Here is a 16,053-nt window from a genome sequence, read left to right as displayed (position 1 = left end):
TTAATCGTGAAACTTTTCTTATCCTGTTAAGAATTTGGGTTCATCCCGGCAATGAAAAATTCCAATTAATTATATCTGAAAACCCCCAAAAAATGCCGGTGTTGTCAGGATTATTTTAGCCATTTTCTTTTCAGAGCATCAATAAATTAAAAAATATTATTAAATGCCGTTACTGTATTCAGTTTAGTGATGAAAAATCAAATTATTTTGTGTATCTTGTCCTGATAAACATGTTTAGAATTTTGTTTCAATCTGTTACATTATTAAATATTAAATAAGGACAGTATTTGTATTTATGGGGCTATAATTGACATGAAGTCGCAGCCACAAAGTTGCCTAAAAAGTCAACAAGAAGCAGGTGATTGCTTTCATCATCACTTTTATCGTTATCACAATAGTACCACAATATATTGTGATAGAACTTAAAGTCCGTAGCGCCCACCACTGATGGACGGTAGTCCAGTAAGTTGGTGTTTTTATTTATTCTTTCCATTATTTTGTTTTCTTTCTGTTCTGGGATCAGCGTTTAACCATCTTCTGCAGCAGCTTTCACTTCTGTCTATAACAGGGGTGCTCAATGTGTGGCCCGGGGGCCATTCGTGGCCCCTGTGATGATTTTTGTGGCCCTCAAATTGAATTTCAAGTAAAATTTGGCCAACCAATGCTGGTGGCTTTTTGCAGATTGAAACCTTTTATTATTAGTTAGAGTAAATCTATTATAGACAAGTTTAAAATCTTACAGTAGAATGTTTAATTGAATGTTCAGTGCAACACAAAACAGTTGTCTTTTTAAATAAGCGTGCTTTTTACACCTGCTTTAATTTCATAGTATAAATAGGGCGACTTTTACTGAAATGCAGACTTTGGCGCATGAAAATCTGATTGGAATTCATTTAATAAAATAGACTAAATGCAGTTTAATATATTTTCTTAAAATTATCATATTTTGTAGGGCAGGGTTAGTATTTTTGGTTATTTATATTATTATTATTTGTTTGGACACCAAGCGCTTTCGATTTACCAGTTTTTCCCCAATAGCCAAAACGTTTGTACACCGCTGGTCTGTACAGTCATGGCTGAAAAGTGAAATTAACTGTTTCTGCTTGAAAATTAGTGCATTTACACACGTTTTGTTGTATTTGAACACACAAAAAGCAGAGAAAAAAAGCCGCATTTAATCTCGTTACCCTGTTTTACTTTGACAAACCAGATGTCGTTAGCGTTCTTTTTTTCTTTATTACGATTGCAACTGTGGTGCTTGACCCGGCTGTGGTGCTTCCACGGAGAACGTGGAACCGTTCTCATTAGTTAAAATAACGTAGTTGCTCCGTCGGACGCACATGAACGGAGCGGACACTCGGGGTGGAATTTGGGGTTGAGATTGTTGGTATTTTCCAAAAATTTTGGTTGTCAAGTCCATTCCAACAAAGTTAAAAAAACAAAACTGGATTTTTGTTTTCTGAAGTTTGAAGACGTTTCACTTCCTATCCAGAAAGCTTTTTCAATTCAAAATGTCTGGAGTAATGTGGAGCTTCAAGCTTTATATTACTGCCCATGGAATCACCGTGACCTGGACGACTGAGAATCTTCACCAGCTTCAAACTAGATTATTTACCCACGTTTTTTTTTTTTTTTTTAAGAAAAGATGCTGATAATTCTGTCAAATTGGCTTTTTTTTTTCCCTCTGCTTGTTTGTGTCATTTCAGTACACACAGGAAGTAAAAATCTATATAACAAAACGTGTAATTTAAATAATGTTATGGGAGAAACTCTGCATAAAACTTAATGGATGCCAACACTGTCGGCTGTGACTGTATTCCCAGCAACGCTCTGCTGCTGACAGACCCAACTCATTCATCAGCTGTTTCGCCGCTTCCAGTTTCCCTTGGTTTTTATTTTTTCTCACATTTAAATGATTCAGTTCATCAAAAACTGCTCACTTCAGCCACAGTTAACACTAAATGCACTCTATTTAGTATCCCTCATCCTGTTAGATCACAGATAGGCTGCGATTAACCTTCTTATTTCATTTTTGGGATAGTTTTTCTAGGAATACCCCGGCTTTATTACTGCCAGACCTTTAGAATCGAGAATGGACTTAAACAGAACCCGTCTGACTACATGAAGTAGGCTAAAAGATCTCAAACAGCAACACGTTTTACTTCTGGAAGTACATTATGCAGAATAATGGGAGAAAAGTGGAACTTTTTCCAACAGCAAGTGTCCCATTACAGCTGGTATAATACTAATACAGAATTATTTGTTGCTCATTACGCGTCCTAATAATTTATTTGTTGGAATCAAAGACACTATCGGTAGTTTTTTATTTATGTGCGAAAATTAAATGTACCATCCAGATGCATCAGGATGTTCCTTCTCTTTCAACACAAGTTTAACTGTCTCTGCAACAACAGTTTACATTGTAAGATGTGATTATTAAACCTTTTCTTTTTAGAAATGTGAGCGCTTTCATGGCTCAGACAGAAAAAACAACAATCCAGCATCGTTTGCATCATGAGTGTCTGCTGGACTGCATGCAAAGCGGAGAGTTAGATGCGATGTGGATGACTGATTCCTGTGGGCCGGCCACACGCTTTCTGTTTGTGAGGTTCTGCTGAGCTTGATGGTGATGTTGTGCGTCGGCTTCCTGGCCGCCTTATTAAACACGGCCGCGTTGCTGCTCTGGTCTCTGCAGTCAGGGTTTGATAAATTCATGATGCCGGTCGCTCCTTCTGTGAGCTTCACTTTATCCCTTTTCATTGTGTTATCATGCTGGAATAACACAGGAACAGATTCCGGTCATTATATTGTATTTAATCTGCTCATAATGTTGGATACAAGCAGCTGAAATGAGCTTCCTCTGGAGGGTGGCCAGCCTCACAGAGCCACCGCTTCGCCGCATCGAAAGGGGCCAGTTGAGCTGGTGTGGACGTCTGATCAGGAGCGCCTCCCCTTTGGTTTGCTTTTAGTGGGTAAACATTTTCTCCTGTATGTAACATCAATAGATTTTTATAACATACAACAGAGCGAATAAAAATGCCCAGTTCGCACAAACTTAGTTTTAATGTAATAAATAAATTACCCCTTAAATCAGCTTTTCATGTGTGGCGCATTTGCACGGGAAAAAGGACGTTTCTGTTGGTTATTGCGCATCTGAGCGGCTGTATAAATGAAGCGGTGCAGCCAAGACTTATAACAGGGTGCTTGCGCAAGTCTTGAAAGTCTTAATAAGTATGGAATTTTGAAACACTGTTTTCCAGACCTTGAAAAGTCTTGAATTTTGTGTGAAAGTCTTAATAAAGTATGGGAAAAAATGTATGGTAGAATTTTACAGTATGCTCAAAGGCATTGTGAAATGAGAAATAGGAAGGTAGGCTATAAAACTATAATTTTACTAACTGGTCACGTACTGTATTAGCCTAATGGAATCAAACACTTGTTTGATGTGAAATTCATGTACTTGTGATTTTCATGTTTTGAAACGTTTTCATCAGTAAAAGCATAATTTACTGTGAATAATGCATTTGTTCATTGAATACTAGCCTATAAAAATTAACATTTCTAATAAACAGTTTGTACAATCTCAACCAATGAAGTAGGCAGTAGGCACACAAGTATACAAGTACATAAAGTTAAGGTCTTGGGGGAAAAAAATATCAGTTTTAAAAAAGTCTGATTTTAATTTGGAAAAAGAGCAAGCACCCTGTTATAAGCGTCTCTGGGCTCTTTTTCTTCTAAAGTCGCCGGTAGATTTTGCGTTTTTTGTGACTAGTGTTTTTAATGTACAGTCGCTTATTTGGGCTCGTCTTTTTCCCCTCTGACAGAACCCCTCCTCCTGTCTATCGCACTGTACAACATGAGCCAGACCTCGCGCTGTTTCTAAACACTCCAATGCATGAATGTCTCCATTTTTGACTAAACGCAAATAAAAACGCACACTGGGAACAAAAATAAAACTACCTATTCACGTATTGGATCACGGCCATTATAATGGGTAATTATTGTCACAGGATCTCAGAGTTCAGCAAAATATAGTAGGTCATTTTTATTTTACAAATTACTGACTAGGCGCATTTGCATGGGATAAGAAACAAAGACAATCTTCATAATCATTACAAATCACACGTGATCCCTTGCTACAGCTAATCCTGTGAGAATAGGGCATAAGAAGTGTTAAGATTGAGAGGCTACACCTTTAATGAAGCAGATCCAGTGATGGAGTCTTGCTGGAATGATGAAAATCAGCGTGGAAAATTGTTGCTAACAGCGTCTGCATTTATCAGGACGTTGTGGCCTGGGATTGGAGGCAGAATCTGTTTTATTCTGGATTATGGATTGGGTTGTTTGTTTTTTTTCCCCCAGTCTCAACAGAGAACTCCCAACTAAAGTAGCAAAACACTACAAACTGATAACTTTTTAAAAAAAATTCTAAAGATTTCTAACTCTGCATTCTGTCACCTTTTCTGCTTATTTTAGAAATGCTTCAGTTCTGCTATTTTATCAAATTTTTTGGATAGGCTATCTCAATATAAAAATAATACATTTTTGATATACATTTTGAACATTGATAGAAATATCGGTAATTATAAAGCGGCTTTAGGGTCTGGGTCACAGAAAGCTCGTCTGCTCAGCCTAACATATCAAAGATTGTGAATGAATGGCACTGAAAGATTATAAGCAGCCGTATATTGCCTTTAAACAGTACTTTGAGCCCGGTATTTCAGCTGGGTTTCCATCTTTTATGTTATAAAACAGGCCTGGGTGGTGATGTGTCATTTTGACGTCTGAGAAAACTCCTCGGAGGTCTCAAAGAGCTGCTTAGTCTCTGGTTATCGTCTCTTATTGCGTAACAGTTTGGGACATTGCTTCATTTCCTACGTTGAAACTGACGGCTCATAGTTTAGCTCGTAGCGTTTCAGACTAATGTAATGTGAATATTTAGCTATATGTGTGTTGTTGTTTTTTTTTTATAGATTAAATGAAAATATTTTAGAGGTTTAAATGACTGCTTAGGATATAGAAAGCAGTTTGCTTTAGTTTAAAATTTCTGAAATATTTTCTTCTCTCTGTTAACCTGTTGAATGAAGTGAGTAAAATGTTTAGTTACTGCTGTGGTTCGCACCTCTCTCGATCTTTGTTAGTTACACATTAACAGAGTCGTGTTATATTTTGTTCAGAGTTCAGTCAGCCTTCATTCCTGAACTCAGACTCTTTATTTGTTTATTTATTTATAATCCTCTTTAAACCAAACTTACCACGTTTCTGCTATGTCTCATATCCTTGTTGTTAGGGTACCACTTTACAATAAGGCTCCCTATTATAGAGGCTTATTAACGGTTTGTAGACATCCTATAAATTAATCTGTAAACACTTTATAAATCATTTGGTGTTTATTATACATTAATCAAGGGCGATAAAGAGATAAAAAAGAGACAAAACTGACTTTTTTCTTGCCAAATAGTGAGCCAAATCAATAATTGGCTGAAACGTTTTAAAATTCTCTATTTCATCTAGAGTTGCTATAATATATATTATTATACCAATATTCCCATCCTGGGGATTTTTCCACGCAAAAAAGATGAACATATCAAGTTATTTCAATAACTCACACCATCCCAATATTAATTGCATATGTTGAATATAGCCAATTAATGATTTAGTTGAGTATGTTTAAACATTAAAAAAAATTCAGAACTTAACCATACCTGAATAAACTGCATCATGATTGGCTGACATGTTCTTTCAATGCTTTTTGTAATCAATCCCCACTTCCCCCTTTTGTGTTGAATTAGTGAAGTGTGAGAAAACGGCTTTAATTCTCCATCAAATAACTCTCATATCAAGCCAACTTGCTTTTTCAGCAGCAACAGCATTATTTCATATGATTAAATATTCTCCACATGCCTTCATTAAAAATGTCTAATTCCACTCGCGGGAAATGCGCACTTTAAGGCTTATTTCCTGTCGTTGCCATGGTGAAGCACATTATCTGCGTTCCATTGATCAGGGCTTTTTTCGTGCTCGCGTTGAAGTCATGTTGGTTTGGACACTGAGTTTAGTTACCTGGCTGATATCACCTGTTCTGAAACCGAAAACCCGAGTATGACAGAGGGAGGAAGAACTACTCAGAGCAGCAGCTTTTCTACTCCGGGTGGACCGGCCATTTTTTTCCTAAAACGGGCCCAGAACAACGTATTCACCGTTTTACAAACTAGCTTTAGCCTTGTTATAATCTGGCTACTCTGTGTTTCCACGGTTTTAAACCTTGATCTCTCTTTTTCAGCGTCATCCAGGCTCCATTACCACTACCTATAGACAAGGTAAGACCAGAAATCTGTGTCGTTTGTGTTGTTGTCCTGACCCGTGTGTTCTGTAAGGTTTCTGCCTCATGTTTTAATTTATGTCTGGACGACAACAAGGCGGCTAAACATGTGTTTGGGTTGAAGTAATGCATCTGGGGTACGTGCCCTCTAAAAGGCTGGAAATATTTCCTTTAGGACTGCAGAAAGCGTTCCTTAGGAGTCCTCATCTTTTCTCCTCACTCGTTATAATAGAACCTTTGGTTGATTTATTTATTTATTCATGTAGTTTAATTGTTCTTTACAAAGATAACAATTCTATCTCTGAATAATTAATTATAGCGATCAAATTAATGCGTCAACGGGCAGATCGTAGACCAAAAATAATACGTCGATATTTTAAGGCTGAATCCCGATATAAGGTATTTATCTTGATATGTTTTTCTTTTCATAAGGTAATTATTTAAAAAAAATCATCTCTGAATCAAAGCTTTATCCCAAATCTCTCACAGGGATATTTGTTAAAAAAGAGCTTTAGATAAATGTTAGAAAAAGCTCCAAAATAACCTGCTGGAATACATTAAGGTATAATTATAATGTAAGTTAGACCATCTCACTGTAAACGATAGTCTCATTTTATATCGCTTTAAAAAAAATCACAATATTTTTAAATTCAGACCCACCAAATTGTAGCAAAAACTATAAGTAACAAGGTAAGAAGAAATGGTTTAACTATATTTTATTTACCATTTTATAATGCCAGGTAGTCCTGGTCATTATGAGCAGCAACACATCCTCGCATAAAGGCATGCAGGGAACTAAAGATAAACTTAATAATCCACTAAAATAAATTTAAATTAGGCACCGAAGATAAGAAATTCATGGAGATCCAGTTCACTTTTTATAAACTTAAAGCAGCTGTTTCCCCTAAAGGTGTTTTAAAAGTCCACTTATCTAAATTAGATCCAAATAATCTAAGAATAACTTCAGCACTTTTTCTTTATAATTTTTTAAACGGCTAAAAGAAAGTCTTGTTTAAGAAAAATAGAGATTAAAGTTTATTAATGTGAGCATCAGACAATATCAAGCAAGATGCAACAATTCTTTTAAAATGTCTCTTTTAGCCGGCTGAAAATCGTATTTGACGTGAGGCCTGTGAGGGGAAAAAAGGACGCTAAATGGCTCAAAGTTGGAACTGACGGTTTTTCTCCTCTAAAATGACAGCACTTCTGTAGTTTTCCTCTACTTCAGTTTGTCACATGAGTAGCCGTAAGGAAAGTGAAGCGGCTAAATGCATAAGCTGGCCTGGTAATGCAGCGGGTTTTTCAGGCTGCTGCTTCAAGCTCTCATGGACAACCAACTGCTTGTCTGCAAAACTCAGATATTTCCCTATCAGCAAGATGAGATGGCCTTTCATGGGTTTGCTGTGTCTTCAGTGCCAGAAAACCAAAACCTAAACGGAATATAAACCGCCAATTTTTAGGTAGTTTAAGACAGATGTAAACCCATTTCCCAGTAATAGGCTGTCTACTCAATTCAGGGACTTGGTACCAGCTCTTTTTTTTAAAGGTGCATAGCCAGGTTATTTGACTTTTTATTTATTTATACGTCAGCAGCTCACTCTGGTTGCAAACAAAGTTTTTATGAAAGATTGTCACGTCCTGCTGGCGTATTATTTGTTATTTTTGTGTTTTATGCTTTGTTTTTGCTCAGTTTGTCAGTAAATAAAGGCTTTCGTGTTTATTTACAATGTTAACGGAAGTACGTACCACAAATGCGCAGTAGGGGTTAAAACCACAGACATATATACGTAGACGCGTCATAGGGCGCAGATTCGCACGTCAACGTCACCGCCATATTGTATGTGGCAGAAAAAAGTTGGGTTCTGTTATTTTGAACGTGGATCAGAGAAGATGCCTCATTCCTGTGCTGCAATAAATACACACACACACACACACACACATATATATATATATATATATATATATATATATATATATATATATATATATATATATATATATATATATATATATATATATATATATATATATATATATATATATATTTATATTTATTTGTGTGTGTATGTGTTATGAATATAAGGATCAATTTGTTAAATCTAAACATTGTGTTCTTCATTATTTCATAAAACCGTGTCACATGTGAACCTTTAGGAACAGACTTTTTGGGGGAGTATTAAAGAGGTAAAATTAACAATATGAGAAAAAAAAGTCCTAGGTCAATAAAGTAAAAATAAACGAACAAACAAACACAAAAGTGATAATGTTCTGATAAAAACATCATATTATGAGAATTAAGGGGGAACATTTCCAGAATAACCACAGTTTGCAGAATTATTTCACTCCTGGAGTAATAGGGCCAGGTTAGATTATTTTAAATATTTTTATTCTTTAGGAGAATAAATTCAGGAGAATGAAGCTAAAGGGTACGAAAATAAACTTGTAATATTACAAAAAAATACTACGAATACAAAGTATATTCAGAGATTAAAGTCCCTCTGATACTGTTTAAGTGACTGAGTAACTGCAGATTTGCCACATTTAACATGGCGGACGCTCTGACGCATCGCAGCATAGACAGAACCCGCCCAATGACGCGTCTACTCTTATATTATGTCTATGGTTAAAACAAGGAACCGGCTAATGGCTATTAGCATCTCCCAGCGAAACAATGAAGAAACATCCAAGATCAAGTGGAATAAAAAAACACAAGAAAATATGATTCCTAGTGAGAAAAGCCTGGAATTTCTCTGGTGTTCACTGAATCAGACGCTAAACCTGCCGAGGCTCAGATGTGACGCAGAGTTGACTGACTGGCTCTTAAAGTTGTTGCATTTCGGTTTATTTAATTAATATCGGTTGGTCCTCGATAACGCCGTGCTGCTGCTTTACTACGAGTCAGGCTCAGTCCGCCATTATTTAATTTTGAGTTATTAATTAAGCAAACCGGCATTATGACAGTTCTGTGATACTGTCACTAGATGGCGCCACGTCTGTTTATATCTGCTAATCGCGCCTGGCGCTGTATTCTTATCCAGTCTCACAAAGGAACATCAAAACATTATCAAAATGGAGGCTTGGTGTATATAACTTTATTTTACCATGATCAAACAGTTTTTGTTCTTTTCGTACAAGCATATAACGTGGCTATGTACCTGTAAGCATTAACTTGCCTGGGGACCATAGTGAGCTGAAAATGTGACGCCAGACGACAGCGGGTCACTGATTAGCTGAGGAGTGGCATCACTGCTGGGACAATGAGAGCGACTCAGTTACAGGAATCCAACCCACCATTTGTAAAAACTCATAACAACGACTGAAAGTATTCTAGGCTTTAAGGAAAATTGTTTACATATAAATTTGCAATACCATGCTTTATCTGTAGTATGAAATTACCTTCCACTGCACTTTAATTCGGATAGCTTCTGTCCAAACTTTATTTATTCAGTTTATAGTAATAGCCATCTGTATATTATGCTCACAATTCTGCCTATAGTAATAACCATCTGTACATATATTCATAGTACATTTTCACCTATAAACTCTGTTATAATAACAACCATCTGTATATTATGCTATTGTACATATCTGTAAAAACTCTGTATGTTATATTCAGTACATATCCAGCTGTAAATTTAGTTCACAATACTAGTTAGCTATAGATTATATTCACAGGACAAATCTATCAGTAAAATTCTGTTTATAATAGTATTCATCTCTATATTTATTTAGTAAAAATCCATGTCCTATACTTATGGAACCATTATTTATCCTGCACTTGCTGCTATTGCACTTCTTGTTAGACCTAAACTGCATTTCGTTGCCTTGTACCTGTGTAATGACAATAAAGTTGAATCTAATCTAATTTAATCTAAAATGGCAACGCTGAAATCAACCCTGCTGCCGAACAGCGAGTTGCAGCAGACGTTGCTTTTTGGGCTCCATTGCTGTGACGACCCACCCACATGGTGGTGATCCTCCATTGTCATTACAATGCCTGAAATCCCTTTTTAACACGAAGAACCCTCCAGCCGAACCGCGCTGAGTGTGAACGGCCATCCGTCGTGACCAACTGGAGGTTTTACAGAGCTGATAGACAAAAACACAGAGAGGCTATTCTCCTACAGGGACTTGCTATTTTAAAGATAAAGAGTTAAAGGTAGCAGTATCTCTTTTTAGTGGCGTCATCTACGAGATGCACGGCTAAACAGACGAGCTTTGACACAGAAACACAATCTATGAGCTGTAAAGCAGCCCATATTATTTGCGGCAGCAGTTGTTCCTTAATGGTTTTGTCCACGAGAGAGAAGAGGTTAAGGATAGAAAGCCAGGGCAAAATGTATCCTCTATAGAGACAGAAGGTGAAGTTATTGGCACCAGAGTCTGTCTCTCTCTGTGAAGCTGTCTCAGCTAAACATAGAAAGGGCAGCAAGCAACAGAGAGAAGAACATAAAGTTAATCACAGCAATAACTGCAGATATTGCCTTAATGGAGAGTAGTAGGAGAAAGAAGTAGGGTGCCGAAAATTGGCCAGTATGTGGTAATGTAGTCTGAGTGAGGAGTAAATAAATCCAAGTTGACTCTTTCAACTTTATAGAGAACATTTATCTCACCAGGTGGCTGTTAGTGCTGACTTCACTACAAAGTATTTTTTACAAACGTGTCTCTTGGCTGTTTTCACATTAAATGCACGGCGTTGCCTCGAAGGATAGTGGTTTGTTGTTGGAACGAGGTGTTGAGTTCGCTCCTGCTGCTGGGTCTCTCTGTTCAGTGTGAAACGGCGTGGCCTCGGTGGAACGTATCCGAGGAATGCGGGCTGATGTGTGAGCGTGTTTGAGAGGAGCTGTGATTAGATTTGAACCTCTCCTCTGATATAATTAACTGTCCTAAAGCGGGATCTGCTCTTCCTGGTCTCATAAGACATTCTGTCTCATTCAGAGTCGTTCAGTCTCTGGCTGAGAAGCCTGTAGAGGCCCTCATCTTATCTTAAAGAGGCCTAAAGATCGAGCCTGCTGCTCAGTTAGTGTTCAGACTTAACATTTGAACTTGGCCTCATTGACCCCAGCTCAGACAACAGAAGCAGCAGTGGACTTTAAACACGACGGAAAAAGTAACAAACGTGATTGTTTCTGAGCTGTTATTACCTATAAACGTCTATACCCTGAAACAAAAAACAAACTTTCTCAATAGAGCTGCATTCATAATGAGTCTTTGTGTTTAAAAACAGCATTTTGAATAACTGAGCACAAAACCTCCTTTCTGTCAGATTTCATGTCAGAACAAGTCAGGTGTTTCCCTTTTAGTCTACTGGTCATTGTGATGACCAAACACTGACCTGATTAAAAAAAAAAAAAAAAAAATCCAGTCAGGTTCACTGGGAACCCGGTGAATCACATCAAATTCTGTTTTTTAGATAAAGATGATTTGGATATGGTTATAAGTAGTGTTGCGCCGATGCTATTTTTTGGACCGATACCCGATACCTTGCTGTGCAGTATTGGTCGATACCGATACCATCTGTTTGAAATTGATGTGTGTGTGTGTGTGTATATATGAAGAACTACATACTACTTAGGGTAGTAGAACTTTTTATTGCCTACCTGGAATGGGTGACGATAGTTGAATAAACTTTTGCCTCTCAAATGCCAAAATAGTGCAACATTTGTGAAATTATAACACGTATTATAGTAGTGCAAAAGTAAGACAGTAAAATTACATTAATAATTGAATAATCTCTTTTTAAACCCTGAGTTTTGGCTCTCAAATGCCAAAATAGTGCAACTTTCATGAACTTATATAACATCTATAATACTAGTCAGGAGAGAGAAGGCTGCGTTCAAGTGACATACAAACATCAAAATGGTATCGGTGCCTATTTATTGGTACTCACCGATACCGATACCACCATTTTAGTGCTGGATCGGGGCCCTGTACGATACTGGTATCGCTATCTGTACTTATAACTAACACTAGTTATAAGTACAGATACAAACCAAGAATCTACCTACCATTAAAGCTATAGCTGGTAATCCGGTTCAGAAACTTTTTGTTAAACTGGGTAAAATCGTCCTTCCATCCTGAAGTAGTAAATACATTATGTATTCAGAAAAAAGAGGTTAAAAATCAATCTTTGTGGGAGCTGCAAGCCTATAAAAACTCTGACCAATCACTGCCGTTCGGACCGAATGTCAGGGATTGGTCAGAGTTTTGATCCTGCTCTCAATAACCTCTGTCTCTCATGTTCTGGGTGTATCGCCTTATCTATTGGTTGTCCCACATGCCGATTATGCTGACGCGCTCACGTTACGCCAGTGTGCGCGACGGCAAGTCAGACGGTGTGGCGCGTGCGCAGGTATTCAAAATTCTAAAAAAGGTAAACAATACGAAGCGTTTTTAGTCTTGACGTGTGGCTGATTAAAAACAAAAGATGAAGATAAAATGTTCCCTGCCTGCAGAGACGGCACAGTCGCTCTCTTTCTCGCTTTTAGCTGTGAATCCCATCATTAATAAAGTAGAGAGACCTGAAATAGACGAGCTGCTGAAAATATGGCGAGACTAATGTCAAGACGCTGATAATTAGAAACAGTTGCATCAACTTTTATTCCCTTTAAGGAGTTGTTACGCCCACATTTGGCTGCTAGACCGGGGTAAAGAGTAATTGTTGGAATTAATTAAAGGTTTATTTACAAAGTTGTTGTTTTTTTATAACAAAAAGAGACAACATTCAACATGTTTAACCAGATTAACATAAATAAACGGGAAATAAATAACAGTTTCTAAGCTAAACAAACCCAACAACAAACACAAACGGGGAGAGGCACTCAACTCAACACTTCTTCCAAGTGTACCAAACCAAATCTCTAAGTTGGGTCTTTTTCATATTTAACAAGCGGTAAACTAACAAGCAGACAAAAAATGGTCCAATCAGGAGCCCAGCATGCTGGAGGCGGGTCTAACGTCCATACAGCCAATCCCAGGCACGTGCTGCCACAGCCAGTTTTGCATATTTGATATAGAGCCCAGTGTGCACCACTGGGTGAAAAACTTACAGCCGTAACAGGAGCGCATTAATATTATTTGTCCACATACCTCAATGGCATGCTCAGAGGCTTACCCAGAATCCCTTGCTCCTCATACTGACTGCATGTTTAGACTACCAGCAGGTGATGCTGTTGTCCCGTTTAGCAGGATTTGTCCATAATGTCCCCACGGAGAACCACAGATTTAAATAAACTCAGCATTCCATCAGGTGTTTTTGCTGCCTGCTTCCTCATACCAGTCCAGAACCGGTTCTGAACTCTGAACCGGCGCTTGTGTTAAAACAAAAACAAACAATAAATCATCTGGTTGAAAAAGTGGCTTTTATCTCCACATTGTGCTTATCTGCTCCTGCAGAGCCAGTGATTTTAAGCACTGATCTGTTCCCTGTCTGTGTGTGATTTGTCCAGGTGGCCGCCAACACGCCCAGCATGTACTCTCAGGAACTGTTCCAGCTCTCCCAGTATTTACAGGTACGACACTGACACCTACAGGCCGCCCCGTGCAACTGCACTGTCCCACTTTTATTGTTCCTCACGCTTTAACCCAGGTTCAATTCCTTCACTTTTACAAATGATATTGAATGTTTTATTCGCTGTTAACTTGCCTTTGATGTGACTTTGGCTTTGAGAGATGCTTCGTTATTATAATTAAATCTCTGAACAGCATTGAGCCGTTCACAGTGGCTGTGAAACGTCTATGATCCACAAGGATTTTTATCCAGTTTGAAGTAAATACCTTGTTTGCCTCTGTAGTTAAACCGGTTTATATTTCCATCAGTAAAAATATTAAAAGCAAATAACAGATATTGTGCACTTCTCAAGAAAAGCAAAAATATATTAGCAGAAAAAATTTCCGTGTGAAAGACCAGTGGGTTGTTTCCTTTTTATTTGCAGACAAAACGTGTTGGAATAGAATAGAATAGAAAGACCTTTATTGTCTCACAATGGGGAAATTTGTCCACTTGTCCATACATATTAGTCGTACCAGTCGCTATAATCAACAAGCTAATTTTATATAGTAGCGTCTGAAATTATGCAACTAAACTCTTCCACAAAGTAAACACACTGTTGACTGTAAATGGGCTTTTTGCCAGGTGGCACTGGATAAGTAGTATAAAAGATCGTTTATATATAGATATTTCATCATTTTAAAATAAGCTGTAACATATCTATCATTGTAACCTATTTTACAACAGGTCATGCTTGGAAAATATATATTTTTTTACCTGGTTAAATAAAGGAATCAAGTTAAAATCACAGGATAAGCTTAAAAAAAACACACAACTCAGTTTATGCTCATGTTTTTCCATTTCTGGAGCTGCGGACATGTGTAACGTTGTCATTTTTAACCGGCTGCAAACTGGCAGCTGTGGTGTTTATTCGTTCGGAGGTAGGGCTGGGCGATAAATCGATTTAATCAATTAATTCGAATTTACAATTCTTTAAGATTTCTTTTTTGGAAAATCTGGATTTTATTTTGCCAATACACTCATTGGGTTTCCATGAAGAGAACAGCATGTGATGCTGAATATATGTTTAGGCAAATGTTTTGTCAAAATATTGTTAAGTGGAAACTTTTTTTTACCATAATACGAGGTACTTCATTCACTTATTTACTTTTTTTTTTTTTAACTTAGTTTGAAGTTCACAAGTGCAGTGAAGCCTGTTCTTAGCTCAATGTGTAAAACCACTAGCAGCAAATGTTTTGTTATATTTTCATTGTTTATAATGGCACGGCTGCCATCTTGTTTTACAAGCATGTTTCACAGCTTGTTTTTAGTTGCACTTTGAATTCAGGTCAACTCCCTGACGAAATGCTTGACATAAAAAGCAAGGTTTTAAAATAATTTCTTTAATTTCTTTTTATGAAACAAAAAGGAGGAAAAAATCGATTTAATCGGATTTGGTATGATAAAATCGGAGATTTATTTTTTAATCCATATTGCCCAGCCCCATTCGGAGGAGCAAATGACAATAAAATTGTCCATTTCTGCAGGAGGCCTTACACAGAGAGCAGATGTTGGAGCAGAAGCTGGCCACTCTGCAGCGGCTCCTCACCACCACCCAGGAGGCCTCGGAGAGCAGCTGGCAGGTAGGAGCCACGCCCTGTAACGCCTCGCCTTATAATGCACCAGCTTTATTTATTCAAGTCTCTGTTATGAAAGCTTGCACTGCAAAAAGGGAACTAGAAGTAAGTGGAATTTTCATGAAATCAGTGGATTTTTGAGCAGGTAAATAAGACTGTTTGCCAATGGAGTAAGATTTTTGCACTTAAAATGGGAAGAACTCATCTCAATCATCTTATTTCAAGTGCATTATATCTAATTACCTTATTTTAGGGGTAAAAATACTCATTCCATTTTGTCTCCACCTGCACACTTGTGCACTTTGAAACTTGTTGTTTTTATCCAGAAAATGCAGCACTTACATAATGACTCCTATTAATACTAAAAAAACAGAACTTTTGCACTAATATTTTATTTTTGCATGAATATTTTATTGACTGTCCATGTACAATTTTAAAACCAAATTTTGCTGCTTTTATTTATTTCTTCACTGCATGTGCCCTCTTATTTACTTTTATCTGAATGTTATGTTGTCTGTGTACTTAGTCTGGTAAATATGTCTTGTCTTCACCGTGGGATAGTGAGAAACGTAATTTCGATCTCTTTGTATGTCTGGAGCATATGA

At 37.3% G+C, this 16,053-nt stretch overlaps 1 protein-coding gene across 10 annotated transcripts in view; it reads left to right on the top strand.

Moving 5' to 3' along the window:
- Positions 1 to 16,053, top strand: part of slmapa (sarcolemma associated protein a) — an 82,844-nt gene that overhangs the window by 31,129 nt on the left and 35,662 nt on the right. For all 10 annotated transcript variants that reach the window (XM_036151592.1, XM_036151590.1, XM_036151589.1 and 7 more), the window contains 3 exons: positions 6,284 to 6,320; positions 13,771 to 13,833; positions 15,359 to 15,454. In XM_036151592.1, coding sequence (XP_036007485.1) covers positions 6,284 to 6,320; positions 13,771 to 13,833; positions 15,359 to 15,454 — 196 coding nt within the window. The remainder of the gene's footprint in view (positions 1 to 6,283; positions 6,321 to 13,770; positions 13,834 to 15,358; positions 15,455 to 16,053) is intronic.

The sequence above is a fragment of the Fundulus heteroclitus genome, chromosome 20 (genome assembly GCF_011125445.2).
Source record: "Fundulus heteroclitus isolate FHET01 chromosome 20, MU-UCD_Fhet_4.1, whole genome shotgun sequence".
Lineage (NCBI taxonomy): Eukaryota > Metazoa > Chordata > Actinopteri > Cyprinodontiformes > Fundulidae > Fundulus > Fundulus heteroclitus.
This window is presented reverse-complemented; position numbering and strand designations above follow the sequence as displayed.